At 39.8% G+C, this 27532-nt stretch overlaps 1 protein-coding gene across 1 annotated transcript; it reads left to right on the forward strand.

The window, feature by feature from the left end:
* Window positions 1-286: 286 nt before the first annotated feature.
* On the forward strand, window positions 287-27038 carry ly75 (lymphocyte antigen 75). The gene is made up of 35 exons (XM_071488780.1): window positions 287-565; window positions 1846-2217; window positions 3634-3807; window positions 4144-4305; window positions 5776-5895; window positions 6728-6868; window positions 7907-8110; window positions 8486-8646; window positions 8834-8941; window positions 9434-9522; window positions 9739-9908; window positions 11740-11939; window positions 12465-12607; window positions 13085-13163; window positions 13303-13374; window positions 14049-14172; window positions 14500-14535; window positions 15415-15584; window positions 17686-17753; window positions 17884-17960; window positions 18844-18980; window positions 19465-19573; window positions 19785-19945; window positions 20115-20244; window positions 20758-20978; window positions 21058-21220; window positions 21561-21725; window positions 21825-21947; window positions 22513-22698; window positions 22821-23044; window positions 23282-23486; window positions 23720-23893; window positions 23992-24108; window positions 24960-25142; window positions 25487-27038. The coding sequence occupies exons 1-35, from the start codon at window positions 463-465 to the stop codon at window positions 25660-25662; spliced, it is 5247 nt and encodes a 1748-aa protein (XP_071344881.1). The 5' UTR covers window positions 287-462; the 3' UTR covers window positions 25663-27038.
* The last annotated feature ends 494 nt before the right edge of the window (window positions 27039-27532 follow it).

Here is a 27532-nt window from a genome sequence, read left to right on the forward strand (position 1 = left end):
ACATATATATATATATATTTTTTTTTAATTTATTTTTTTTTAATTTGGTATTTCATAACTGACTTTGTTTCAGTTATTATTCACTTACTTCATAGGCTACGTTTTTTTCATGTGGTATTTTATAACTTACCACCTATTTCAATATGTTTCGGTTTTATTTTTTCCATTTATTTTTTTCCACTTAGCAAGTCGTGATGTGGCTTATCATAGACATGGTTATTTCTTATCATGCTCATAGCAGCTTTTCATCATTATAACTAACTATGGTCTAACCGGAAGTGCCGTCCCTCGGCGTGGCTGGCGCAGAGCGGGGCTGCGGACGACACAGCTGACAGCTGGGAAGGACTGGGTTAGTTATCGTTTTAGTTTGTGCGCTCAGTCATCGCTCGGACATAATTCACTGCTCGACACTCCTGGAGGGCAGATTCTTTATGAATCCAACTAAAAGATCCTGCCGGGACCATGGTGAAATTAACCGAAGCGACACTTTGCCTTTGTTTGTTGACTGTGCTGGAGACCACTGTTTTCTTGGGAACTTGTTCACCGGCTGGTGTTAAAGGCTTTGGTAAGTAGATGCCTTGAGCTCCGACAGTTTGCTTTCATTTCTTTCTCACTTATCACATTTTCGATCGTGACTAAGCCATTTTTGCGTCAACTGGATAATAACTTCGTCCACTGAAGCGCGACAGCTGCAAACCTGCCAAACAACAACAACAACAACAAGTGGTGGCGGCTACGAACCCAGTATTTCATTAGTAGTTTTAATAATGACCCCATCCCCCCAGTGAGTTTGATGCCAAACCATATGACAGGTCAACCAAATTGCATACTCATCCCTGCGTCCCCAATAGCTCTGAGTATATCATGTGTTACATCTGTATTATGCTGGCTAGCTGCTGTTTATGTTAAGTTAGGGGAGGCTGTAATATGAGATTGTTTTCTATTTTCGAAAGCATGTATGGGTAAGTACTGTCCCTATGTGTTTGCTTCATATTTTGGTGTAACCACTCATACTTTTTCTTTGATGGTGCAGTTATATATTTTCTATGAAATGTATTTCCCTGCATGAAAAAAACCTAAATTAGTCAAATCAAATACGAGTCTTACAAAATACTGGAATCAGCCCTATAAAAAAACACATCAAGTGTTAGGGAGTATTTTTATTCTATTATTTTGGCACGGGCAATATTTGTTGCCAGGTATTAAAATGACCTATTTAATTGGCTACATCTAATAGAAATACACAGTATGTTATATATATATATATATATAACATACTGTGTTATATATAATCAGTTTCAGTTTTAGGTTTTACATATTGTCTATATTTATCTGGGATTTCCCCAGGCATAATGTGACAAAGCAGCAAAGAATTTCATTTAATTTCTTTGGCATTTTCTTGCCAATAAGAAAGAAGAATTGAAAGATGAGCCCAGGAAATATAGAAAGTACAAACTTTTTTTAAAAGAAATCAGTATTGGTTTTGTTCCCAAGAATGTAGACTCCCCCACTGTAGCTTAAACCTGATAATGGTGCATTCAATAAATGTAGTTTGTTTGTACTATTGCAGGCAAGGCTTGGTGAATTGGCAGTGTGCAGCTCCAGGAAGCCAGGGTGGCTGCCTGACTGCCCGTAACAAAAGACGTACCCCTAACCCAACAGTGCACACCCTTACTCGGTCCACCCATATACCAGATTTATATCCGGCTTTTTATCCAATCAAGGATTTTTGTTTGTGATTTTTGCCTACATGGTCTAAAAGATCACGCAAACTCCAGAGCCCAATCTAGATCTCTCTTTTTTTTTTTTTAACTGATGTGTTTTCTGTCTGTCCCATCATCACAGACGAAGATGCTTTCACCATCCAGCACTCAAGCACAGGGAAGTGCCTTGGTACAGGGGCTTCCACAGACCTGAACCTCGACACCTGTCACCCAAACAGCACGTCCCAGCTGTGGAAGTGGGGTTCGGCTCACCGGCTCTTCCACGTGGGCACGTCCTGCTGCTTGGCGTTGGACGTACGTTCCAAGATGTTATCCCTGGTTGACTGTGGCGGCAGCATCCCGCTGGGGTGGCGCTGCCTGGATGGGGCTGTTTTCACTGCATATCAGATGGGCCTGGCAGTCAACGAAGGCAAAGTTGTGGCCAAGCGGGACACTGAGGAAACTTGGGTGAGAGGAGGGTCCCAGGACAACATCTGCCAGAGGCCATACCGTGGTGAGTGTAGTTTCCTTTCTCCTATGTGAGAGAAAATGCTTACAAAGATCTCAGCAAAGCAAAAAGCTCATGCTGCAAGCAGTCCATTATGACTCTCTGAGGACCGACTAATGCTCAAGGAAGTTGTCGGTCAAGGAACGAAAATGCAGTAAATGCAGTTTGTGTTGACTTTAAGACATTAGATTCTGTCAGAGGATTCACTTCCTGAATTGAAAGTGAGTAAACTCAAACCTTGTCATGCGTTACACCCTTGTATATCCAGGTGTTACATGCAATGGCATTTGTGTCACATGACCAAACAGGTTCTGGTACATTTTAAACAGCTTTACTGGTGGTTTATGGTCAGTCCCATCAGTTATTACACCTTTAAGCCAAGTGACAACGTGCTGTGTCAAATGAAGGAACAGAACTTCTCTGGAACCTGATAATCTCAGACTCGAAACTGTGTTTTTTGAATTTGTGGGGAATTCCTTTGCAAGTGCTTTTTGATGCATGTGCAGTCTTTGTGCAGTAGGTTTTTGTGGTGTAGTTGAACAGAAAAGCTTTCGGTTTTATTTCATGATTTGTTTGTGTGATGTCTCCCTGAAAGACATGTTGAATTGTCATTGGCATTAAGTGACAGATAATGAATCTGTATAATTCAAATTGTTGAAAAATGATGTCTGATCCACAACTGAACTCATATATTTTCACAAGCGAAAACAACACTTATTTAGAGGTACATCCAGAGGACCCAGAAAATTAGTTTTGTATGTTTTGTCTCAGTAAAGCATAATTTAAAAAAGGGGGAAAAAAAAACAGAAATGGAAAGGCTCTAGACTGCCACTTTTCTCAGCAACTTTAAATCTAAAATTTTGGACCTGTCGAAATCAAATTAGTATTCCCTCAATAACATATTTTATTTCTCTTCCATCTCTTGTTTTCAGTGAAACAACAAACTCACGTTGTTACATATTCAACGATGCGATATTCTGCACCAATATGATTTTAACTTCTTAAAAACTTCTCCTGTTTTTTTCTGATATAAGTTAAAGGAGCGGCGCCTGTGTAGAAACCTATGTTCAGTGTTAGATGTAGTCTGTCACCATTTACAAAGTGCAACACTGAACTGTGTCTGAAGGTCGTCTGTCTTTGTGGTTTTATTGACCACATATAAACAAATTCCTCTCCAACTAAGTTGTCAAATGATGTTTGCAGAGGAAGACTTTCCTCTTACCTTAGTTCACATTGGCCTCATTTTAGTAACTTTATCTGTGAGCTGTTAGTTTGTGTATCTTGAGAAGAGGAAGGGTTTGGTTTGTATAACATAGTTACTTGATTTCACTTTCAGCATTTTTTTTCTTAGAAATTACAAAACACAGATGCTTGTAGTTGGTCTTTGACTGTGCTCTCTGCTCACCTCTCCTCTCTGTGCAGTTGTTCACACCACCGATGGGAACTCTGCCGGCGATCCCTGTGTGTTCCCCTTCAGATACGACGGCAGCTGGCATCACGGATGCCTCCCTGACCCAGACTTCCCTGGACTGTCCTGGTGTGCCACCACCATGGACTATGAACAAGACAGAAAAAAGGGACACTGTCTAATACCTGGCATGTTGCACTTTATTTCTTTTTATTTTTAATGTAATTTTCATCAATTTTTGACCCTTTTGCTTGATGAGACATTGAATATGGAGACATTCAGCTGCAAATTTTAAAAATGTTGGTGTCACTTTAAGAGAATCTATATTTGCCTCCAAATATACCAGCCATGATATTATTGATCTAAAATGTCTGTTAGAGGCTGATTGTGTGCCAGCTATTTTTTCTTTTTAATTTTTTTCCCCCTTTGATAAATTACGTTAAAATACTTGCAGCGTTTACACAACTGAATAACACGCATAGATGCACACACTCACTCTCACACGGTCTCTTTGACTTTTGCAGAGGAGGGATGCCAGACTCTGTTTGCCGGGCCAGAAGGGGAATTCTGTTACGAGTTTGTTTCCAATGCCGCGGTGACCTGGCAGGAAGCTTTGGATTCATGTCGTAGTCAGGGAGCTGATCTGTTCAGTCTGTCTGTGCCTGCGGATCTCCACTCCCAAACCTGTAAGACTGACTTATTACTACCACTTCTTCACCTCCCTTTTTTCCGGTCCCTCTTCCCCTCCACTTATAAGATCAAAAAAATGCAGAGTAGTCAAGGCCATCAGCTTCATCATGCCATGCTGGATACAGCATAAACACGATGAAATGCTCTGATATGACAGGATCGCCTCATTTATAACAGTAAAAACTGCAATAATAATAATCATGTTGGCGCGGCTTTTAAACGCTCTACTGAAACATTTTTGGTGCTTTTAAAAGAGAAATAACGACTAAAAATAGGTCTATATCTAGATATGTCTATATTTATATGGCCTGTGTCTCTCACAGCTTAGAAACAATATTTATACTGCCTGAGAACTTTGAAGGAAATGGTTCGATTTTGACTTTAACTCAAAACTGCTCCCAGCTGAAAGAGAAACATCTGTTGAACTGCACAAAACCAAAGTGATTCAAGAGTTTTATTCATATGAAGAATATCACAAATGATCTTTTGTAAAACTAATTGAGAGTTTTATTACACAAAACAATGTTTTTGAATGATATTTAATTTATGTACAATGCAACTTCTAAATTTTTCTCTGAAATTACTTCTTAAGCTCTTGGTGGGTGGATTCCATTATTGTGTTTTTTTTTTTTGTGTGTGTGGGGGGGTGGGGGGTGGGGGGGGTTTCCCGCTCATTGTTCTTTATGTGAGAGTAAAAGAAAGTCAAGCTCAAATGACTAAGACCCATCTATTTAGCTGAGTTAAGGCATTATCTTACTTCAATCTCACTTCAAACAAGTTGCCTTAAAGGTTGTTCTGCTATTTATCTGCAGGCTTCCAGTTTAAATAGGGTCTGGGGTTTCGTAGGTTATTTCCGTAGACTTGTTACACAAGGTGGCACTTGACTACTGATAAGTGCTGCAAGTGTGGCAGTTGAGACAGTCCACTTTTTGTTTTGTTCCTCTGTTCCTTGTTTGTCCTTTCTTAACTCTTGTGTATCAGGCTGCCATGCTGATGATACATTATGACAAAGAGATCAACTGAAAACAAGTCAGACAAGTCCAAGCGCTAGAAATATTTTAGGAATCAACTAAACAGTCTTTTAGACTCAAAGATGCATTGCCCTCCTCAATGTCTTCTCTGGGTTTGTGGGTCATGAGCACTTCTGTAGAAATAGCAAAGACATGGTAACAGCACAGCCTTTTGTTTGAACGTTTCTGGAGTTCTTGATTATAATCTAACCTCTCATGTCTTGAGAGTGTAACATGGCTTGCATCCAAAATATGTGTTGCCACTCCTCCTTCACTGTTGTGTCTTTCACCCACTCTTCTCCTCTCTCTCCTTCTTAGTCAATTAATTGTGTACCCCCTTGTTTGTGTTTTGTTGTGTTGTTTTCACAGTTACATAAGATCTCAGTGATTCATATTGAAGTACACTTATAATTTCCTTTGTTGAATTTACTTGTGCTGTGATGTTGCACTGTGCAGCACTGGAGGGCCTTGGCAGAATGCCTGAGAGAATGTGGATCGGCCTTCATCAGTTAGACGAGTCCCAGGGCTGGCAGTGGTCAGATGGCTCCCCTCTCTCCGTCCTGCGCTGGGAAAAAGGCAACTATTATTACATCTTGTTTCTCTTTTGTCTGTCTGCTGTGTTACTTTTTAATATTTGCTCCATTTCTGACAGTCCCACAGAGATCCCAGAGTAAATTCAGGGCCACTTCCATTGATGACAGTTATGGTTGTGAGAATGCATGGTGTTAAAAAAAAACAGAACATTTGCTAAAGTGCAGCAGTTCTGAAAAAATAAAACAAAAAACAAAATAACAATGGATGTAGATTTTGCAACTTCATTTCTAGACACCAGTAAACCAGTTTCAGTTGCCTGAAACACCTGCTTCTCCTAGCACAACAAAAGCTGCATCCTGTTGTGTTCTGCTGCTGTTGTTGCTGCCCTTCTATAAACTGTGACTTGGTGTCAGTCAGAGAAACAATGAGGCCAGTGTTAAAGCTAAAGACGCTCATTGTGCCTGGTTATTGGACACAGTGTGGCATTGGGATTGTTAGTGTTGCTGAATAACCCATTAATAGTACTGAATGGAAGGCTTTATAAAGCTTTCTAGCTATTGTAATATGTTGTTTTCTTTTTGTCAGAGAGGAGGAGTTGTTCTTACACTGCAGTGTGAAGGATACTGTAGCCATCCTGCCTTCTACTGATATGAGCTGTTTGTGGTTGCTGTAGTTTACAACATGTCAGTGTTGCTGCTGGCAGCACTGTCCAACTTGTCTAACCAGCACTGCAGCATAAAACATGTCTTTTATTAAACCTCGATCAGCTGAATCTAGAAAGATAGCCCGTGGTAAATGCCATTCTTCTTCTCCGCTGTCACATTCACTGTGCAGTTTTATTTTTACTCATTGTGTGTGGGAATGTGTTTGACAGGAATGCCTTCCACCTCCGCAATCACTGAGTCAGACTGTGGAGTCCTGAACTCCAAACAGAACTTTGAATCTGAGGCGTGCAACAAACGGCTGCCATACATCTGCAAGAAGAGTGTCAATGCCTCTCACACGGCGACAACCGGTAGGTTAACCGCTGCCTTCACTGTCTGCACAAATACTTCTTCTGAATCATATTTAAGAAGGATTAAGAGTCTGTAGCCATGCAGGCAGCTCTGCAAGGTTGTACTGAGGCACAGAGGTGCTTTGAGTTAAATGCTAATGTTAGCATCATAGCATTGGCTCCTTAGTGATAAACAACAAGTACAGCTGAATCTGATGGGAATCTGAGTAGCAATAATTCATCCTGACTTGGGTTAGAGTTTTCCAGTCCCTCCAATAGTTGTTGAGATATTTCACTCAAAGCCACAAATGTCATCCTTTTCCTCTAGAGGAAAAGTCAGGGGATCACCAAGGTCAATAGACTTTATCCTCTGGGGAGTTTAGTTTAGTGACAGTTTTATTTATTTTTGCACAATTTAAAATACAGGAGGTTGGATAACTGTAGCAAATTCCATGTCAGTCCATTCAGTAGTTGTTGAGATATGTCAGGGCTGACTGAGAGAACAATGTTACTATCCATAGAGTCAAGCTGTTGCATGGCTAAAAACAAAGCTGGTCCAGAAGCTTCACTAGCAGTCCATAGCTTCATACAGTACAGTCAACATGACCAAAGTGTCTGGTTTGATCCAACTGATGGATGAAGCCCCACACTCCCAACGGAGAAGCTTAAATTGTTATGAATACATGAGATGAGGCTGTGCATTTGCCTCTGCCTCTTTTTCTCCTCTTTGTTTTTAACAGCAGCTGGAAACAAGAATAATAGGTACATTATCACCAGCTGTTGTACCCTTTCTCTCTCCAGCGTATGCGCATTTGCCAGCTATTTCATGTTTATCTTTTCTGGAAGTGAGATCACTCCTCTATTGCTCTTCTGTTTCTCCCGTTTTTCCCTATTAAAAGGTTTTTTATTATTCAGATCGAGTGTCTAGGGATAGAGAGTCGAGCGTTGTACAGACCATAAAGTCCTTTGAGTCATATTTGTGATTTTGGGATATACAGATAAAATTGACCTGACTGACCTCCTGTCATGGCCTGTACCTGTCTTGCTCCCTCTCTACAGAGTCTTTTGTATATAAAGAAACAGTGTGTGTGGACGGTTGGGTCCCGTGGAATGGCTGGTGTTACAAGTTAGTGAAGGATGAGCCTCGAAACTTTACAGAGGCCCAGCAGCTCTGTAACAAAACAGAGGGAGGACGAGAAGGTTTTCTGGCCAGCCTCCACTCCATTGACAGCAAAGAGATGATCAGCACTAATTTCCATGCAGGTAAATCTCTCATTTTCATTCTCACGCTTCTCATTTAATATTTCTTGGCAATGGGACCTGAAGTGGTAATCTGTCTTTGACCAAGCAAAATATCTGCTAAAGCAAATTTCGCAATAGTGTTCAATGGGATTTGGTTTCCTTCAGGAATTTTGTTGCTTTTCTCCTGATTTGAAGTACAGATAAAGTAATCACTTGAGTCTGTGGATTTCATGGCACGAGTTTATTTACACTCTTTTCCTTGCACTACTAAACATGGGAACGTGGGAATGAGGATTAAATCCAGAATGTGTTTACCAGACCCCTGCTTTGACTCTTTGAGTTTGAATTTAAATACATCCATAAAGTGATGTTGTTATTTGTGCCATGGTCCATCAGATGGCAAGCCTTTGGACGTGTGGATCGGTCTGATCGGTGTCAATATGAAACCTATGATCTTCAAGTGGATCGACCAGCAGCCCGTCACCTTCACCTACTGGGCTCCAAATGAACCGGTCCAGCCCGCTCAGGATCCCAGCTGCATCTTCTACTCTGGAGAGGTGTGTGTATGTTGATGTGGTTCTGAGGGCGTGCATTTTTCTGTAACCACACCTTATTGTATTGTATTCAGCCTTTTTTCATGGTGTGTGTGTGTGTGGTTCTTTGTTTTTGTCTTTTTGTGATGTTCTGTACAAGTTTGTTTATGTATTTGCCCAGCAAATTCAAACCTGTGTCTGTTCTCCACAGTCTCACGGCTGGCGGGTTGGGAACTGCACACAGAAGCTACCGTTTATGTGTCAGACCAAAGGAGAGGTCAAAGAATCAGTGACACCGACTGGATGTCGCTTTGAAGATGTAAGTGTTGTCTAAATGATTTCCAAAGGAAAATTTTGGCCAAATGTGATTGTTTTGTTCGTTCACATGTATGTTAGGAATGGGCCTCTGTCCTTCCACACATGAACATCCTATGCATGACTTACATGCATTTGTTACCAGCCATCATTAAAATGTGACAAAGAGTCAAGTAGTCATGTAAGTGTTAACTTGCTGTGGAGGTCAGATGACATTCAGTCAACTTTTGAGTCACAAAGGGGTTAAAGGCTGATCTCCTGCTGTTTTGGCAACTGCTGCCAGAACAGAAGAGATGTGGGGATGCAAAAATGAAACCAACTTAGTGGAGTGTGTTGGTGATTGAAAAAAGAATACTGATGTCACTGAACTCAGTAAACCACCATTGCAGAGGCCAGGATGTGAGTGAGAACTATGACAATGCATGAGGGACTACACCATTTTTTGCTTGTTATCTAAATGTAAAAAGCTTAAATCTTAATGTTGTCATTTCCCCAGGGTTGGAGGAGACACGGCAACTCCTGTTATCAAGTGAACACCAAAGCAGTACCCTTCAAAGATCGATGTAACATCACTATAAGAAACAGGTGGGAGTTTGTTCAGCTGGTGACCCTGCTCTTTGATATAAAGTACACAGCTAAACTCAGTTGCTGACCTCCTGGTTCCGTTTCAAAGGAAAACTTCTATTTTTATCTGTACGTCAGATTCTTACACATTCGTCACATATGCTTCTTAAACACAATTGTAGCTGTTCTTTTTATATTTGGCCAGGAAAGTGTCTAATACTTGACTGTTCTTTCCAGGTTTGAACAGGCCTTCATCAGCCGTCTACTTGGAGAGCACATCAGCAAGAACACTCAGTATTTTTGGATAGGCCTGCAGGATATTAAGAACACAGGAGAATATCAGTGGCTGAGCCAGGACGGGTCCCCAGGTTTGGTAACATACACCAACTGGGGCTGGTTTGAGCCAGGTTAGTAAAAACCATGGCTTCTGCTCCACTCAGTACCTAAGGGAGGAATAGCAAAGACTAGAGGACTAGGCATGTCGTAACAGACTTGTGGTTAGTGACATAGTAAATATTATAATGTGCTGTATGTAATTCTGAACATCTGTTTGCAGAATATGTGGTTCCTTCTCATGTGGAGGCTCAAGTTTACTGATTTGCTAATGCATAAAAACCTTACCCTTTTACCATGCACTGACATGTATCTGTGTACAGTATGTGTCAGTAGATTAGGCTCTCATATTTTTATACCTCTGCGCCAGCGATGGATGCATTTTGTCCATCTGTCTGTACGTCCCATTCTCATGGATATCTCAGTAACGCCTTGACAGAACAAACTTGGCATAAACATTCACTTGGACTCAAGGATGAACAGATTAGATTTGGGAGGTCAAAGGTCACAGTGACCTCACAAAACATGGTTTTTGCCTTGTTAACGCAATATCTCCGTAACGCCTCGAGGGAATTTGTTCAAATTTGGTAAAAATGTTCACCTGGACTTAAGGATGAACTGATTAGGTTTTGGTGGCTAAAGGTCAGAGGTCAAGGTCATGGCGACCTCACAGAACATTGTAGCAACTCTGTAACGCTTTGAGAAAATTTCTTACAAACATTCACTTGGACTCAAGGATGAACTGGTTAGATTTTGGTGGTCAAAGATCAAAGGTCAGTGTGACCTCACAAAACACTTCTTAGCCATTACTCAAGTAAAACACACAAATGGTTAATATTTTATGAAATTCTGGATAAACAGGGATGTAGTCTGAAACTAGTCTGAGTGGCACAGGCATACAACTGAGGCAGTAATTCTAGTTAGTCACTGTGGACACACAAATAATGCAGGTACAATGCAATGCAGAGCATACAATTGACACCTTAAAAATATGTTGTCTCCGGACCTTCAGAGCAGTCTGTCAGTCCAACAGTGTGATACATCCTTTTTAATTAGTCATTCTAATCGTGGAAAATGTTTAGAACATGCACCGTGGCAAATTTGGTCAAGATTGGGTCAAATTTGTTCAAAAATTCAAAATGGGAGACAGTGTGAAATAAGCATGTCTTATTTGCGTACACTCACCAAACACTTTATTAAGAACACCTGTACACCTGGCCATTCATGCAGTTATCCAATCCGCCAAGCATGTTGCAGCAGTGTGGTGCATAAAATCCTGCAGGTACAGGTCAGGAGTTTCAGTTTATGTTCACATCAAACATCGGAATGGGGGAAAACATGATGACCGTCACTTTGACCAAGGCATGGCTGTTGGTGCCAGGCGGGTTGATTTGAATATTTTTGAAACTGCTAATGGGATTTTCACACACAACAGACTCCAGATTTTATTTAGAATGGTGTGAAAGACAAAACATGCAGCGAATGGCAACTCAGACTCATGGTCAAACTGGTTGGAGCTGACAGAAAGGATTCAGTTACTCAGATAACTTCAGTGACAACATAAAACACTAAGGGAACCAGAAAATATTTACATTTGAGAAACTGAAACCAGTGAATTTTGACAGTTGCTGATTATTTTTCTGTCCGTTGGCCAATTGATTTTGCAGCTCTAGTGTGTTGACGCTCTACTGTTTACATCAGTTATGTCTGTATACCATGACAACAGACCCATATTTTCATAATTAATGGGCTAAAAAAAAAAAACTTTAAATTTTTCATCTAGACATCAAATTCTTTGATTGTATATGTTAAAATATATGTAATTTATATTATAAAAATAAATCTATTACAAATTTCACACCATATATTTAACTTTTTAGTGTTTCATCTACATGTGTATTTCAGTTCAGCATGGAGGTTGTGCAGTGATGTCCACCGCAAAACCCCTGGGCAAGTGGGAGGTGAAGAACTGTACCCTTTTTATGGCCGGCACCATTTGTAGAACCGACCTCAGTCCACCTCCACCCCCAGAACCAGAGCCGAACCCCAATGCAACCTGTCCCGATGGATGGGTGTCCAAACCAAACATCAAATACTGCTACAAGGTGTGTGTCTGAGTGTGTGACTGTGTCTTTCAAAAAGTTCGTTAGTAGAGGTTGAAAGACACAAGGTTATCAGACCTCCATAGTTAGTTCCTCCTCGACTCAAGACAATATTCGGCGCTAAACCCTAACGCACCCAAATCTCTGATTGAACTTTTGGCAGTCGAGTTGCATTGTGGGTAATGTTGGGGCAATGCATGCTTCGACAAGGAATAAGAGTACATGGAATAAAAAAGACAATATTGGTTTTGATACAGAGTATTCTTTGATAAATCCCAGAAGGGAAATTTATTAAACTTAATGACATCATCACCAGGAACTCAAAACAAAACACAAACCCAGCATGGGCAAAAAAACAAAACAAAATAGGAACATAGGAACGATGATCTGTCTGTTTACCATGGCTGTCTTTATCGTTCAATCACATGATCTGACATCTGAAATGGCTGTCTTTACAATCTACTACAGTCTATTAATTTACTGGTGCGGTTTTCGTAGCTGTTGTGAGCTGTTGTTTCGCCTTGTCAGGTGTTTCATGGGGAGAGGCTGAGCAGGAAGCGCTCCTGGGAGGAAGCTGAGAGGTTCTGTCAGGCTCTGGGCGCCAACCTGCCCAGCTTCACAAATATTTATGAGATGAGGGCCCTGCACAGCGTCATGAGAGAAACCATCAGGTATGCATACATGCACTACAGTACTGTATGTATTCCTTTCATGAAGCATTAATAGCATTACTTTATTTGCCATTGTTTATTTTGTAACATTCTGACATGAACAAATAAAAACTAGTTGTTGCTTTAACCTTTATAGACACACTCATTACCTATCAGAGTGGCAGCACCATCACTAAACAAAGAGCTGAATGTGAAACATGTTGTTTTGTCATCATGGGCACATACCTGAGAGTCCAACCTCCTCTCTTTGTTCACATAAACATTCAGCACTTCACTTGAACGTTGAAGTAAACACATGCCATCTCCTGACTCACATTTCACACATGTTAATTGAGCGGTTGAATCAGTTTTAAGCTTTTATATCCAAGAATAAAATGCCAACATCCCTTTTTTCAATTTTTCAATTTCTCTTTCTTTGAAAGAATCTCTGTTAAGTGTCATGAGTGATGGTGGTTTGCTCTGGTGTTCTTGTTGCAGTAATAATCGGTACTTCTGGGTTGGCCTGAACAGGAGAAACCCGTCCGATCGCTCCTGGGAGTGGAGCGATGGCCGACCTGTGAGTGTGGTATAGTGAAGTAAACCTAACTATAAGCCCCTCTTTAACACCCAACAAGTGCATTGAAAACAAATGGCGTCTTATGCACACCATATCCCACTTCTGTGTGAAGTTTATTTATTCATTGTGTTCACAACAGGTTTCTATGGATGTTCTACACCATGATTTCCATGAGGATGATGCATATAGTCGGGACTGCACTGCTTTCAAGGTGGGCTGGATAGATTTATACTGCACTATTCTGAATCAAGATTTTAAGGGAAAAATAAATATTTGTTCTGCCCTTATTCTGCATTTCCATAACCAGTTATGTATTATTTAATTTAAAGTCTCTTATCTTACTTTTTCCACAATTCCTTTCATTTTTTGTTGTAAGAAATGGTTATCCATACTGTCCAGCTTAATCTGTGAATCGAAGCCATTTGGCAGCTGTTTGTGGGATTCATCAGAGGAGCCACAGCTGAAATCCGCCCCCATTTGACTCATGCATGATTTCATGCTGTATTGAAACAAAATCCCAGAAAAGAATCAGTCAGTCAGAACAGTGGTTCTGCTTTGTTTTTTCCCATCATGAGGAAACTCAATTACCATTCATCAAGCTGGCTATGAAGATCATTTCTCTTTGTTAATTTGACTCCTGTGTTTCACACAGAAGGGAATACCAGCTGATTGTCTCTTGCTGTTTCCCTCATTTTTTATCTTGCGACACAGACAATGACCTTTGCTCTTATTTAGCTTGTCTCAGTTAGTGATTGTGTTCTCAGCCAGAGAGTCTCTTCTGAAACAATCGCTGAACAAGACCTGTAATGCTGCTGTTATGAAACTTGTCTTCTTGTATATTTTCTGTGTGACAACATTTGTGTCATCAATGTGTGTCCTAATTAGACAACGAAGAGCACCTTGAAGCACCTTTTTGTGTTGCTGCACTATGACCAACCTGCCGCACCTTTCTACGCCACGCCATTTCACTGTGATGCCATGCTGGAGTGGGTCTGCCAAATACCCCGTGGTAAGACCACACATGCAAGCCCTATTGTTTAGTGTAGGCGTGCACAAAGCAGAGATTGGTTTTTGTTTGTGGAGAGCTAAGACCTGTCATCAAGATCGCTTAATTAGGGGTTTTGTAATGCAGCTAGAATTGTGTGACCACCCAGTGGTTGAGTTATTTGTATAGCTTCCTGTAACACAGTGATGAAGTAAAGACAAATTTTCCCACATGTGATTTAAAAACCATATGTTCTTATACATAAATCTCCTGAAATGTAACATTAGCGTGTTGTTTGTGTGGTATTGTTTATATGTTCTGCTTCTAATTCATTCTTTGATGCTTCAACAGGAAAGACACCAAAGAACCCGGAATGGTACAACCCCGGTAATGACCAAATCTTTTCAGAATTTGTGGTCAAAGTCTGATTATCTTTTGAATCTGAGTTTAAACTGTAGTTCCGATCTGTCAGTGGCCAGAATTTCTTTGATCCATGTCTTTTTTTCTTGGGAGGTCTACTAGTACAGGGTGTCTGCAGGTCTCTTGACAAGTCTTAAAGCACTGAGTTCAGTACCCTTAAAAAATAATTGAGAAGGTATTATTTATAGTATCTACACAGGTCTTGTATATTTTTCCTGTCAATTTTAGCAAAAACTGAAATGAACAAATTCATTTTTTACTTTGTAATTAGTTAAGTCAAGATCATAGACAAATAAAACGTCCCCCACCCCTCCTATACAGGACCCCCAGAGTGAAAGAGACAAAACCATGTGGTTCCACTGTTTGTAGTCATTTTAAGTCTCTTCATGGTGGCTTTGTTGGGATAGTTTTATCTAACTGAGCTCTGTGACTTTCAAACAAGAGATATTAACAGTCACTTTGGCCCCCACACCTTTGGCCTGTAGGCCTGTTCGGTAATCGCAAATTAATTATATTAAAAGGAATTATATAAATGATAAACAGCTGAAAAGTACTGACAAAAATAATATATTAATGATAATGATAAAAACATTAATGTTTTAATGTACTTCTGTAATAATTATAGGCATTATTTTTTGTTTTCCATCATTCTTTGACCAATATGGCTGTGAAAAAGGTGCTTAACTGAATTCTTGCACATCTTAAAAAGTCTTAAATTTGTTTTTGGTGAATTATACAGAAAGCCTGTGTTAGAATAATCCCATCTGCATGTCTGTGGCTGGGTGTAATATGTCTGTTGTCACGGCCTAAAATCACAATTTTCAAGCTGTTTGTTGTGCATTTCAGGTGGGCACCATGAGACCTCTATCTTCGTGGATGGAGCAGAGTTTTGGTTTGTTCAGGAGCCTAAGCTGACTTTTGAGGAGGCACAGCTCTACTGCAGCGCTAATGACAGCAAACTGGCCTCACCAACTAGCTCCACTGCCGCCATAAAGATCCACCAGTTACTACTAACTGTAAGTGACAGGAGATTATAAGTTGCCATGTAATGATGGGCTTATAGTTGTGCCATCAAACCAAGATCAACTGACCGTTCGATAAGCCCCGTCTGCAGTTTACACTGATAACATTGGCAGGTATATGCCTCAAAAGTCACAGTAATTGGTCTGAAACACTGGGTCGTTGATTCCAGAAAGAGGTAGACCAAAGCAGGTTTGTCATTTCCGGCTCACGACCGCAGACTTTATCGACTGAAATTACATCTGTCACGGTCACTTAGCTCTAGGCACCTAGCATAAGCTAATGCAAATGCTAAAACTCAGCAAGCTGGTTGAAAATCTTCTCCGGGTGACTTTAATGTTTCCAGATAATTTGTTTTAAGACGAGAGCCATTTAAATGTTCACTTGATGTCCACATGCATGATATTGTGCTAAAGTAAAAGGTTGAAGCAAAAACAGTTATGTGGACATGCTAGCCTGTGTAGTATATGTGAGAGCAGGTAAACATGCTGTTTTTTTCATTCCTTAAACTTGTGTGCTTGTTTTTTTTTTTTGGGGAGGGGGGGGTTGTAAAGGCTAAAAAAGACACTAAAGTCTTCATATATACAAAGCTCAACAGCTCTTATTCTAGTACCATGCGTTTCAGCCACAGCTTGTGTAGAAATCCAAAGCCTGACAGGCCTGTCCATCGTAGTTATGGCTGCTGTGCTATGATTGGATGATTGCTGTTTGGGCAGAGTTTAGCAAATAGTCTGTTGATTACTGCCTGTGCAGTTAAGAAAGAAAGAGACAAAACTCAAAATGTAACCGAAATTCAATAGAAGTTTTGTCTGCTCCAGCACACACACCTTCTCTGTGAATCACTGCCTTAGAATTTTTTTTTTTTTTTTAATTTATGAATGTGCCCCTGATTTTGCATTAATTGGACAGAATGCCATTCCAGTATTTGCTACATAGATGGAGAAATTATTTTGATATTTCCAGTTAAATCTTGCATCAAGCAGTGACATCAGTTTGTATCATGGGCAGAGCAGATGGTGACACTGAGTCAGACTGCAGCTGCTACACGAAACAAGAGCCACAGACTTTGAACCTCAAAACACATAAGTTCTCCTGCTAAAGTCTCCTTCTTATCTAACATACAAACATGAACATGTCTTGTCCTGCACCTCAAATATCTGAATACCTTGCATGAGTGGTGTGGTCCTTACTCTTCACAATCCCAGTCAACAACAAGCTGTCTGCCTATGACTTGTAACTGCAGCGCAGGTTTGTTTACTTTGACTGGGAATTGTTTCAGTGTAACAACAGCACTCTGCCGGCCTGCCAGTCACTGTCAATCAAACACTGACACCCCCCTCCAGGCAGCTGAGACAAACAGGAATATTTGTGAAACCTCCCCACAGACATTTTTTATTCCTTTTAATAATACAGAATTATTAACAATGCATTTTAAAAACACATTGACATTATTCTAGACAGCAAAAGGGGATGCCTGAATAGAGTGGAATTCCCTATTTTTCTCTGTTTATGCAGTTCACCCTGTTTACATTTTTCTTTCCACAGGGGAATCTGTAATTGATTTGTTGAGCCTCATGACCATGGAAATTCTTTCCACAATCTTCTGGTCATGGAAAGCTGACAGTTTGTTTTTTCATGAGAATACAACTGGAAGCTGTCAAACAGTAGAATAGAAAAATATATAATGCAGTACAATACACATTGTAAAGTGGGACAAGATTCTGCCACCAAGCTAACCACTACAAAATGCAGTCATCGCTGCCATAAAAGCTTAGTAGCACATACTTCACAGCTCATTAGAACTCACCATCAAATTCATTTTTCTAAAAATGTGAAACACAGGTCATTTCAGCCACTGCTGTATCAACTTTATGGCAGCACAGTGCTGACTCAGTCACACACATCAAGTACAATCAAACATTTATCAAGCGTTATCATTGATATTAGGCTATTTGATGATAGGTGTACTTCTAATTTACCGTCTGGCAAGTTCTTGTTTTTTTATCAAGTCCATCATAAACTTTGAGCCAAGTGGTAATAAAGCTGATTATATAATTATTTAATGATGTGATACTTAAGATTGCGTGTTTTGAACAGATTTCAAGTTCTCATAAGCAAAACTGGTGGATTGATATGAAAGAGCCTGGGCGGATATTCCCGATGACGTAAGTGCCAATACACTCATGCACACACAGTGTTCATGCTGCACAAACACAACGAAGCAGATATTCACAATGCTTGTGTCTGGAAATGTGTGGTAAAATGCAATGTTGATTGAAATAATGTATGTTGCAGGTACACCCAGATGTACTTTTATCATTCAGCTTTCCTGGGCAGATGCATCTCCCTCAGTCCTGAAAGTGTCTTTCCAGGTGAGTAAACCTCATATACTGTTTCTACACAACGGAGTATGTTCATGGATTTATTTATTTTTTTACATTTTCCATGTTGTTGGGGCAGAAAACAGCTTCTAACTTAGTCAAACTCAGTCAGCGAAAGATAACCATCCTTATGAATTAGAAGGTGACGGGTACATGTGGTATTCAGGCTGCTGTTGTCTGACATTTAGTATCACACAGATTTGGGAATTCAGACTGTGCTTTAAATAGAGAATACTGCATATATAATAAGTAAATGTTGTATTTCTCTGTTTTCTTGACCAATATGAAAGTTAAATAAAACCTGATTCAGCCAACATACAAACCAGACAAATTGCTACCAGCAGATCAAATCCATTAAATGAAATGACAATAAAAGATAATATGATGAAGTTATTGCTCCTTGTGCTGATGGAGCTTAGCTGGGAAAAAGGTGCTGTCATGTATTTCCATGCATCCATCAACATTTCAGTCAAACTCTGATGACAGTTGGAGGTTTTCATGTTTTGTAGTGTTAAAGTCCTAACAAAGATGTCTTAAGTTTGGTTTTGTTTTGTTTTTTAACTTCAATTCTTCAGTTGAGTGATGAATATTTAATCTTCTAGAGAAACACCTAATAATAAACTGGATTTTACATAACTGTGAAACTTTTACGCAATAATTGTTTTGAAACTACTTACTTGGAAAACAATTCGAACAGGAGAAAACAGCACATACTTAAAATGTTTTGTAAAAATGCCCAGAGCAGCATATTACAGTATAAAATGAGCTGGAACCAATCTGACTTTAATCATTTCTGAGAGCAAAAAAGCTCTGATGCATATTTACTTGATTTGATTCATAATAGGCACATTGACTGTCATATGTTTGCTTTTAGACCATGAACTCAGTTGCCAGCAGCGATTTTCCTTTGTGTGTGAAAGACACAACATCACGTCAGTGGAGATAAACCCTCTGGAGCCTCAGCCTAGCGGACTGCCCTGTGTTAATGGCTCTCTGTCCTTCAGAAATAAGGTCTGTGTGACTGTATGACACTTTTAAACAGATTAACTAAACTCCTGTTCTTATGGTCATTTTTTTGCAACCTTAGAGTGATTATGTTTGACAGAATTGCTTTTAAAGAGAGATTAAACCTAAGGAAAGAGGATGATGATATTTTTGTACGAGGAAAAGTCTTGCTTTTCCCATGAAAAAATCTCAATCTCTGTTTGAGATATTTCCAGCAGCAATGGCTGAAATTAACATTTATTTACAGCCTGAGTGACTATGAGATCATGTGCACTTAAAGAAACTGGTTTCAAATGCTAAATTGAAAACATTTTTGCATGGCATCTGCCCACAATACATCTCTGTTTTTTTTTTTTGTCATTTATTTTGTTCATAGATTTACAATCTATTAAAAGACGTCAAAATGATAGTATTCCGTATTTAATAACATGGGACCTAAGAGACATAAATGTTCAAGGGATAATGATGCTGGTGTCTTGTTTTTTTTCAGTGCTACACACTGATGAAGATTTTGAAGCCTTTGTCATTCAGGCATGCCAATGAGGAATGCCAGTCAGTGAAAGGAACACTGGTCACTATATCTGATCAGGTGGAGCAAGGTGAGGAACGCTGTTGTTCTAGTTATGTTTAATAAACACAACAAGCATGGTTAATATGCCTGTTATGATTTAGACTATATTAAATAACTTGTTACCTTATGATTGATAAAGTTGTTATTTCAGCAGCTCAAATAAGAAATAATAGTTTCTCAGAGTCAAATTATATCCTCCACTGAACACAAAAAATTGTTGTACTATGTGTGTGTTTTAGACTTTATCACAACACTTTTGCCGAGGATGATGAATATGGACAGGATCTGGATTGGTCTAAAAATCAGACAGAGCAACCTAGAATGGGTCGACCAGTCCCCAGTTAACTACCGTAATTTTAACCCCCTGCTTATGGGCATGCACAAGCCCATTCCTATCAATGTAAGTCCACCTTAACTTCACTTTTGTATTCAAGGGGAACACCACCAATTTTACACATCAGAGATAAAAAAAAAAAAAAGAAAGAAAGAAAAAAGAAAAACATGCCTCAAGTGATGTCAGTTGAGTCACAATGTAATTTTGGGTTTGTACTTTCTCCCTTTTTTATTAGACATGGGATCCAGAGAGTATTAATTTGTGTGTGTTTTTGATCAACAACCCCAACTCTGCCATGCTGGGTACCTGGGACTATTCTTCCTGCACACAATACCAAAATGTGGCCATTTGCCAACACTATGCAGGTAAATTATTAACTTTATTATGCAGATTCTGCTCCACACCTGACACTTCATCAAGTTTTTTAATCTGCCATGCCAAGGTTAGTCTTAAAATATATTTTGATTAAGCATAGACTTTGATGCCTGATATTGTAACCCTGGAAAATACATTTGAAAGGGCAGTAAATAATGCATGGCTTAAACCTCAACCTATTATGGGGCTGGTAGCCTACTGGTTAAAGTGCCAGACATTAACCACAGTGTACATGGTTCAGATCTGGGGGGACCTTTGTCGCATGTTGTTCCCCATCTCTCTCTCTCTCTCTCTCTCTCTCTCTCTCTCTCTCTCTCTCTCTCTCTCTCTCTCTCTCTCTCTCTCTCTCTCTCCCTCCCTCCCTAATTTACTGTCATCCCTCTACTGTAACATCTCTAATTAAAAGGAATGCATTGGATCTCAGATAAATACTTGAAAAAAGAACATAGTATTGCAGCTTTCATGAGTTGATGTTCTTTAAATGCAAGGTTTACTCGTTTCAGATAATGTAGAGGAGCCCCACATCTTCACAGAGCCCATCAACGTCAATAACCACACCTTCCAGCTGATTGTCAAAAATCTTACCTGGTTTGAGGCCTTAGAGCAGTGCAGAAGTAAAAACATGGACCTGGCAAGTGTGGCTGACACTGTCCTACAGTCTCACCTCACTGTGCATGTGAGCCGTGCACGCACGCCCATGTGGATCGGCCTCTTCAGTGAAGATGTAAGTGTACCAAAGAGGGGCTTCCTTTATTCACATCCACTATTTCTACAGACTCTTTTGTCTTTCTTTTTGTGTTCAGGAAGGGATCCACTACCGCTGGACTGACCATAGTCACACTGTGTTTAGTCGGTGGTCTCCTGATGTCACCAGTGGCTCGTGTGTCTACCTGGACACCGATGGCTTCTGGAAAGCCACCGAGTGTGATGATGAGCTAGGAGGCGCTATCTGCCACAAACCATCCAGTGAGTGGGGATATGAAACACAGATAAATAGAAATGCCTGTTATAATTCATACTGCTTACTGCTGGTAAGCTTTCTGTGGTGACAGGATGTAGATTCTGTTGTAGAGGACCTTTAGAAACGTGGAATATTAAGCCATGGTTTCCCAGTCTGTGCGTGTTGAAAGACGGTTGTGATTTAACCAGGTCTGTAAAATCAAAACTCAGGAACATCTGTTAAATAACTTCACAGGTTACATCTCTCTTAAAATATTCTCCTTCTCTGCTGGCATGCATCTGTTTTCTTGCAAGTATTAACATTTTGAAAGCATCTGAATAAAAGCATAAACTTAATTAATTACAGAGGAAATCATCACCACACCAGAGGATGTTGCGGTGAAGTGCCCCCATAAGAATAATGGCCCAAACTGGATCCCCTTTAAGAAAAACTGCTACTCCTTCCAGCTGGTCGCCTCCAGATGGGAACAGTTTGACCAAGGAAAGATTCATGACACCTGCAAAAAACTTGGTAAGAAGTTTTACAACAATTTTACACATGTAATTATGTGGAGGTTTTTTTTAATAATAGACTGATGTTGCTAAAGTTTCTGATGCATTTATGTTTCAGATCCAAATGCAGACATCTTAACTATCCGAAATGCAGAGGAGAATGAGTTTGTAAAGCAGCAACTGCTACCGTTTCAAACCCTGGTCCAGTTTGTCTGGCTGGGGCTGTTTAAAGATGACAACGGTTGGTATTTGATTACTTTAATTACAAATCTCTTTTTAGTAGATTCTTAGTAACTGTCACTACATGTTGGTACTTCTTCCTACATGTAGTGACTACTACATGACCCTACCTTTTTTTGCAACACTTTTTTTTCCCACTAATGCAGATCCTGCCACCTAAACCCAGGTTATTGGCCAATACTGACCCAATATCAGATCTTTATCCTCTTTAGTACAAAGTTCTTCTAAAGCCGTATAGCCAGGTGCATGATGATTGGTGGGTTTCTCCTGGGCTTAAACCTTAAAATATTTGGTGCCGGTGCTGTTTGCCTACAAGATCTTTGCCTGATAAAAGTCTGAGGACTAAAATGTTGATTGACAGTTTACAGGGTTATTTATTTCCATTTATAATTTAAAATCTTTTATGTGTGGAACAGTACAATTTTTTTTTCATTTTTATATGTTAATATAGTGTAGTAACAGTTTAATTTTACCTTACACAGTGCTTTAGGCTTGTGCAGTGACACTAGTCCTACAAATGTATTTCATTATACCAGGATTAATAATGTTTTTTTGTTCTGCTGTAGATAACCTGATGAAGTGGTATGATGGCACAAATGTCCAGTACTCCAGCTGGGCAAAGGGGAGACCAAATACAGATGGACCGTTCTTAGCTGGACTCACCGTTGACGGCAGCTGGCTTCTCATTTCAAATCAAATCCTTTTCCCAGAGTTCAAACAAAGGACCATTGTGACCTGCAAACTGGACAATGGTTGGTGAATCACACTTTACAACATAATTCTTATTTCTCTCTCCATCTCTATTATTATCATTACTGGAAATACTTCATGCTTAAACTGATCAAACATGTTTTTAAATCCTCCTCTCCCCAAGAACCGAAACACGAGTACAACCACTCATCTATGGATTTTCAGCGCTACGGTAACTTAACTTACCAGGTTGTGACCCGAAAGTTGAATTGGTACCAAGCTCTGGAAGAGTGTGGTCAGCGTGGAGGTCACCTGGCAAGTGTCCATGACATCCAGCACAGTGCACACTTGAAGCTCATAGCCAAGACAGATGGCTTCCCGCTGTGGATTGGCCTATCCAATCAGGATGTAAGAATTTTCATTAATCAAGATTTGAGCAAGAATATTTTTAAATTAATTATTACTGAGATTACAACATATCTTATTTGGATTACTTTCACATGGTAGTTCTTCGTAATTCATTGCTCATAATGATGTGTCATCATGTCTCTCTCTCTCTCTCTCTCTCTCTCTCTCTCTCTCTCTCTCTCTCTCTCTCTCTCTCTCTCTCTCTCTCTCTCTCTCTCTCTCTCTCTCTCCACGCAGGTTAGCGGCTCAGCCTATGAGTGGTCTGATGGAACAAGAGTTGACTACAAAGCCACCATCTCTGACTCAGAGCACTCCAACTCAGACAAACAAAAGGCCAGCTGTGTTCTTGTAACCCCTACTGGAGCCTGGATGAAGACCAGCTGTGATGCATTGGTAGACGGAGCCATATGCTACACCACCACCATCACCACCACCTCCCAGAGTAAGACACCTTTCTGTTTTATATATAGAGCCACATTGTTCCTCTTTCATCGTGCAGGAGAAAGACAACTACAATCGGTTGGTATTGAAAGAAGAGGAGAAAACTAGCACCTCCGAATCCCTATGTCAAAACAAAACCATTGTGTAAAAGTGATGCATCTACCTGTGACAGTAACAGTGAATTAGATTTTGAATGACAGTTATCTGTCTTATTTCTGTGCTGTTACAAATCAGGGGCCAAACATTATGCTGCCCCAGAGGCCAATCACTGCCCTCAGAGCAACGGTACACCCAACGGTATGTCCAAGTGGGTGCAGCATGGGGATCACTGTTACGCCTTCGACATGAGCTTCTACAACTACAGTGTCTACAGCATGGAGCACGCCAAGAGCATCTGTCAGGGCATGGGTGAGTTGTTATTTTGCGTATGAAAGGTTGTAATCAGTATTCATCTGAAGCAACTGCGGTCCACCAGATGTTGTATCTATATTTTTTTCTCTTGACAGGTGCTCAACTGCTGACCATAAAAACCAAAGAGGAGAACGACTTTGTGTCAAACTACATTTCCGATGACCCTCTCATCACCAGTCGTGTATGGCTCAACATGAACTTGGATACTCAAGGTAAACCCCTTAATTTAATATAGAGGGGACACAGTGAAACATTATTGATATGGATTTAGCTGAGCATTCTGAGTGAAAAAGAGAACTGAGAATGAAAATGTCTGTCAGCTGATTTAGGAGTGATGGCTGGTTCCAGTTCAGTTTTCAATTCTGAGGTTATTGACCCTTCTGTTTACATGTGAAAACTGGGGAAGAAATAAAAGAACTAACTTGTGATTACACCAGTGTTCAGCCCGTGGCAGAGAGCAGACCACAGGACTATTCCTGATTTAATGAGGAAGCTCATGACTGAAAATACAGAATTCAACTGAGTGCGACCACAGTTTGCTTCAGTATCTTGCACACTATGACAAGGATCTTTAAATCCATGCAATCGATATTTTCATATTAGTGAAGGGTCAAATGATTAAGTAAAATGTGAACACATAGTGACACACCCACAGAGAATCATCACCCCACGCTGCAGTCCCCCTCAGCTCTGTGGAGCATTTTAGTGTCTTTCAGTTCATTGTTTTGGTTTTATGGCCTTTATACCTGCCTGGAGCCAAACAGCGGACAGGCAGAGTCAGTGACTAGCTGGTGAGCAGATTTAGCAGGTAGAGAGCCTGATCTTTCCCTCAGGAGTTGGTGGAGACCAAAAGCGAAAGCTGAAAGGAGAGTAAATACTGGACTTAACATTTGTTAAGCAGAGAGAAACAATCAAACAGTATTGTTTATGGCCTGTTACACTGTCCCAAGTGACCAAATTAGATAATATTTTTATTCAGATATTAACTGCCATTATCATACAGAAACACAGTCTTAGTGATGATAGTTCCCCTCCCTCATTATCTCCTTGTTCTTCCTCTCAGGTAAGCCTGTATCCTGGAAGGATGGCTCAGCTCTGGCCTATTCTAACTGGAAGTCTGGGGCCTCAGCCAGCGGGAAGAAATCAGTGTCTGACTGCGCCGTCATGATGGCAGGAGACGAAGGAATCTGGACATCTGTTAGCTGCAAGGCTAGCTACAGTCGTGTTGTCTGCAAAACTGACGCAAGTACGTGTCACAACTGCACTGAAGGAATGGTTTGACATTTTGGAAAAGATGCTTTCTTGCAGAGAGTTATATGAGAAGATGGGTACCAGTCTCATACCTGTGTGGTCAATGTGTACCTTGAGCCAGCAAAACCAGTGAAGCTCCACCTCTTAAAAGTTACACAAGTTAATTGGCAGCCGTTGTGATTTTGCATATTTAAGCCCAAACAAATATTCTTTAATTAGTTTGTCAGATAAAAGCTGCATGAAACTAAACATGACGACATCTTGATCAGCAGGGACCCAAAAGAATACCCCTCTAAAAACTGACGACTAACTTCACTAATTTCACTTTTGTGTCCTCAGGGTCCGCAGGCTCTCCTGTGGCGCTGGTTCTTCTCGTCATCATCCTCCTCGCTCTCCTTTCAGTCATCGGCTTTGTCATCTACAAGAAGAAAAGAGCCTACTTCTCTTCTACCGTCCGATACAAGAGAACCTTCGATGAGTTAGACACAACCAGTATTATAACAGATGCTGACTGAGCTTGCCTAAGTAATCAGCCGCAGGGAGTGTTGATGTGTCTGCCTTGTGTGCATTTGAGTTCTTTTAAGCAAGAGTAGATGTGGCTTTCCCCTTTTTTTTTTTTTTTTTTTTTTTTTTTTTTTTTTTTTTTTATTATTTATTTGTCCTGCTCAAACTAGCCAAACATAGAATTGTGTTTGAAACTGTAAATATTGTGAATATCTGCCAGTTCAGTTTCTTAATTTGAGTTATTTTAGATCTTTGTGTTATACCTAATGTAAATACTCGAGATGATTCTTTCTGGTGAATGTTGATCATTGACATGAGCGAGATGTTGGATTATGGGTAACGTTTAGGGTGGGGTTTTGTTTTTTTTTTTGTCTGTTTTTGATTTTTTTCAGATTTTGAGTTGAGTTTTTGAGAAATATGCAACCAATCTGTCTTACACTCCCATTCAGCCTTAAGAGGTTCAATTGCACTAATGTGTGAGTGACTCCAAACCATCAGAGACAAACTTTGCAGTTATTTATTTCTACTATATATACCATTTGTACAATCTATTCCAAATTCATTTTTCAGTCTCAGAAGATTAGATTTTTCTGTCCACCGTGTTGAACAGAAATCTATACATTCATAAACTTTTATACGACGGACACTGAAGTTCAAACATTTACTTATATTTGATGAGAAACAATCTGTATTGACAGATTTCACTCGTTAAAGAAAATGATTTTGTATTTTTTGGATGGACTATGCTGTTAAATAGGCAGGAAAATTTGTCAGGAATGATCATCTCACTGATTGTGCCTCTTAACATTACTTAATTTGAGCTTTTAAGCCACTGGATAGGGTTATTTTAATTCAATTGACTTATTAATATCTACAGTGTGTTTTAGTTGGCAATGTATCCATGATGAAAGAGAAAAATCTGAAATGTTATTTCTGCCGATTAACTTTAAAATTATGTCACACAGTCTTAGCCTCTAAATTAATCCGACACCTGTTTGTATGGATTCTCTGCTTTTATAGACTTGTTACAACTATGCACTTAACTACTGAGCAAGAACGCACTTTAATATGTTGTGGAGCTACCGTTCCTACTATGTTGAAGCACAATGAGGTATGAAGAGTTTTTTTTAGAGATGTTTGAATTGCACTGGTGTTTGCTGTAAATATTTGATGTTTGTTTTATAACAAGAGTGAACCAAAGATGCTCTGACTTGTTTGAATGTCAAAAGCCTGAGCTTTCCTTTTATTCAGCGGAAATGCTTCAATATGGCCTGTTCATACCAAGTTGCAAACCAAATGTTTAAAGTGTTTCCCACCACTCCTTAACAGATCTGTCAGCTCAAATCAGGTACAGTAGCCTTCCAATAAAATTAGCTGTCTTCAAAAATTTGTCTTTTTTTCATTCTGCTGACTTCAATTACCTCCGTGAAGGAGGCTGTTTTCACCTGTGTCTGTTTGTCAGCAGGTAAGTGCTGAACCAATTCACATTGAACTTGGTGGAGGCATGGGACATGGGCCGGGGAAGAACCCATTACATTTTGGGGCAGATCTGGATCATTTACAGTGAATCTTAATTTTTCCTCTAAATCTGGTGCATGTTATTTTGACATTGGCCTCTGGCCTTGGCGGAGCTATCCACACTACTGAGTGCATTTTGTAGTTTTAAACTGCAATATTTGTTATATATTAACTTATTTAAATGCAATTAGTCAGAATTAAGTTAGCAACGAAGTTAACTCCACAATCGCATGTATTTTGAGATGTATTGTAAAGGGAAACTTTGCCCATAAAACATAATGTACACCATGCTTTAGCAAAGATTTAACAAGAGCCAATATTTACAGGCAACTGACTGGAAATCAGCATTAAATGTGAACTGAG

Source organism: Trachinotus anak, unplaced genomic scaffold (assembly GCF_046630095.1).
Source record: "Trachinotus anak isolate AG129_WGS33_773 ecotype Australia unplaced genomic scaffold, CSIRO_AGI_Tana_v1 ptg000011l, whole genome shotgun sequence".
Classification (NCBI taxonomy): Eukaryota; Metazoa; Chordata; class Actinopteri; order Carangiformes; family Carangidae; genus Trachinotus; species Trachinotus anak.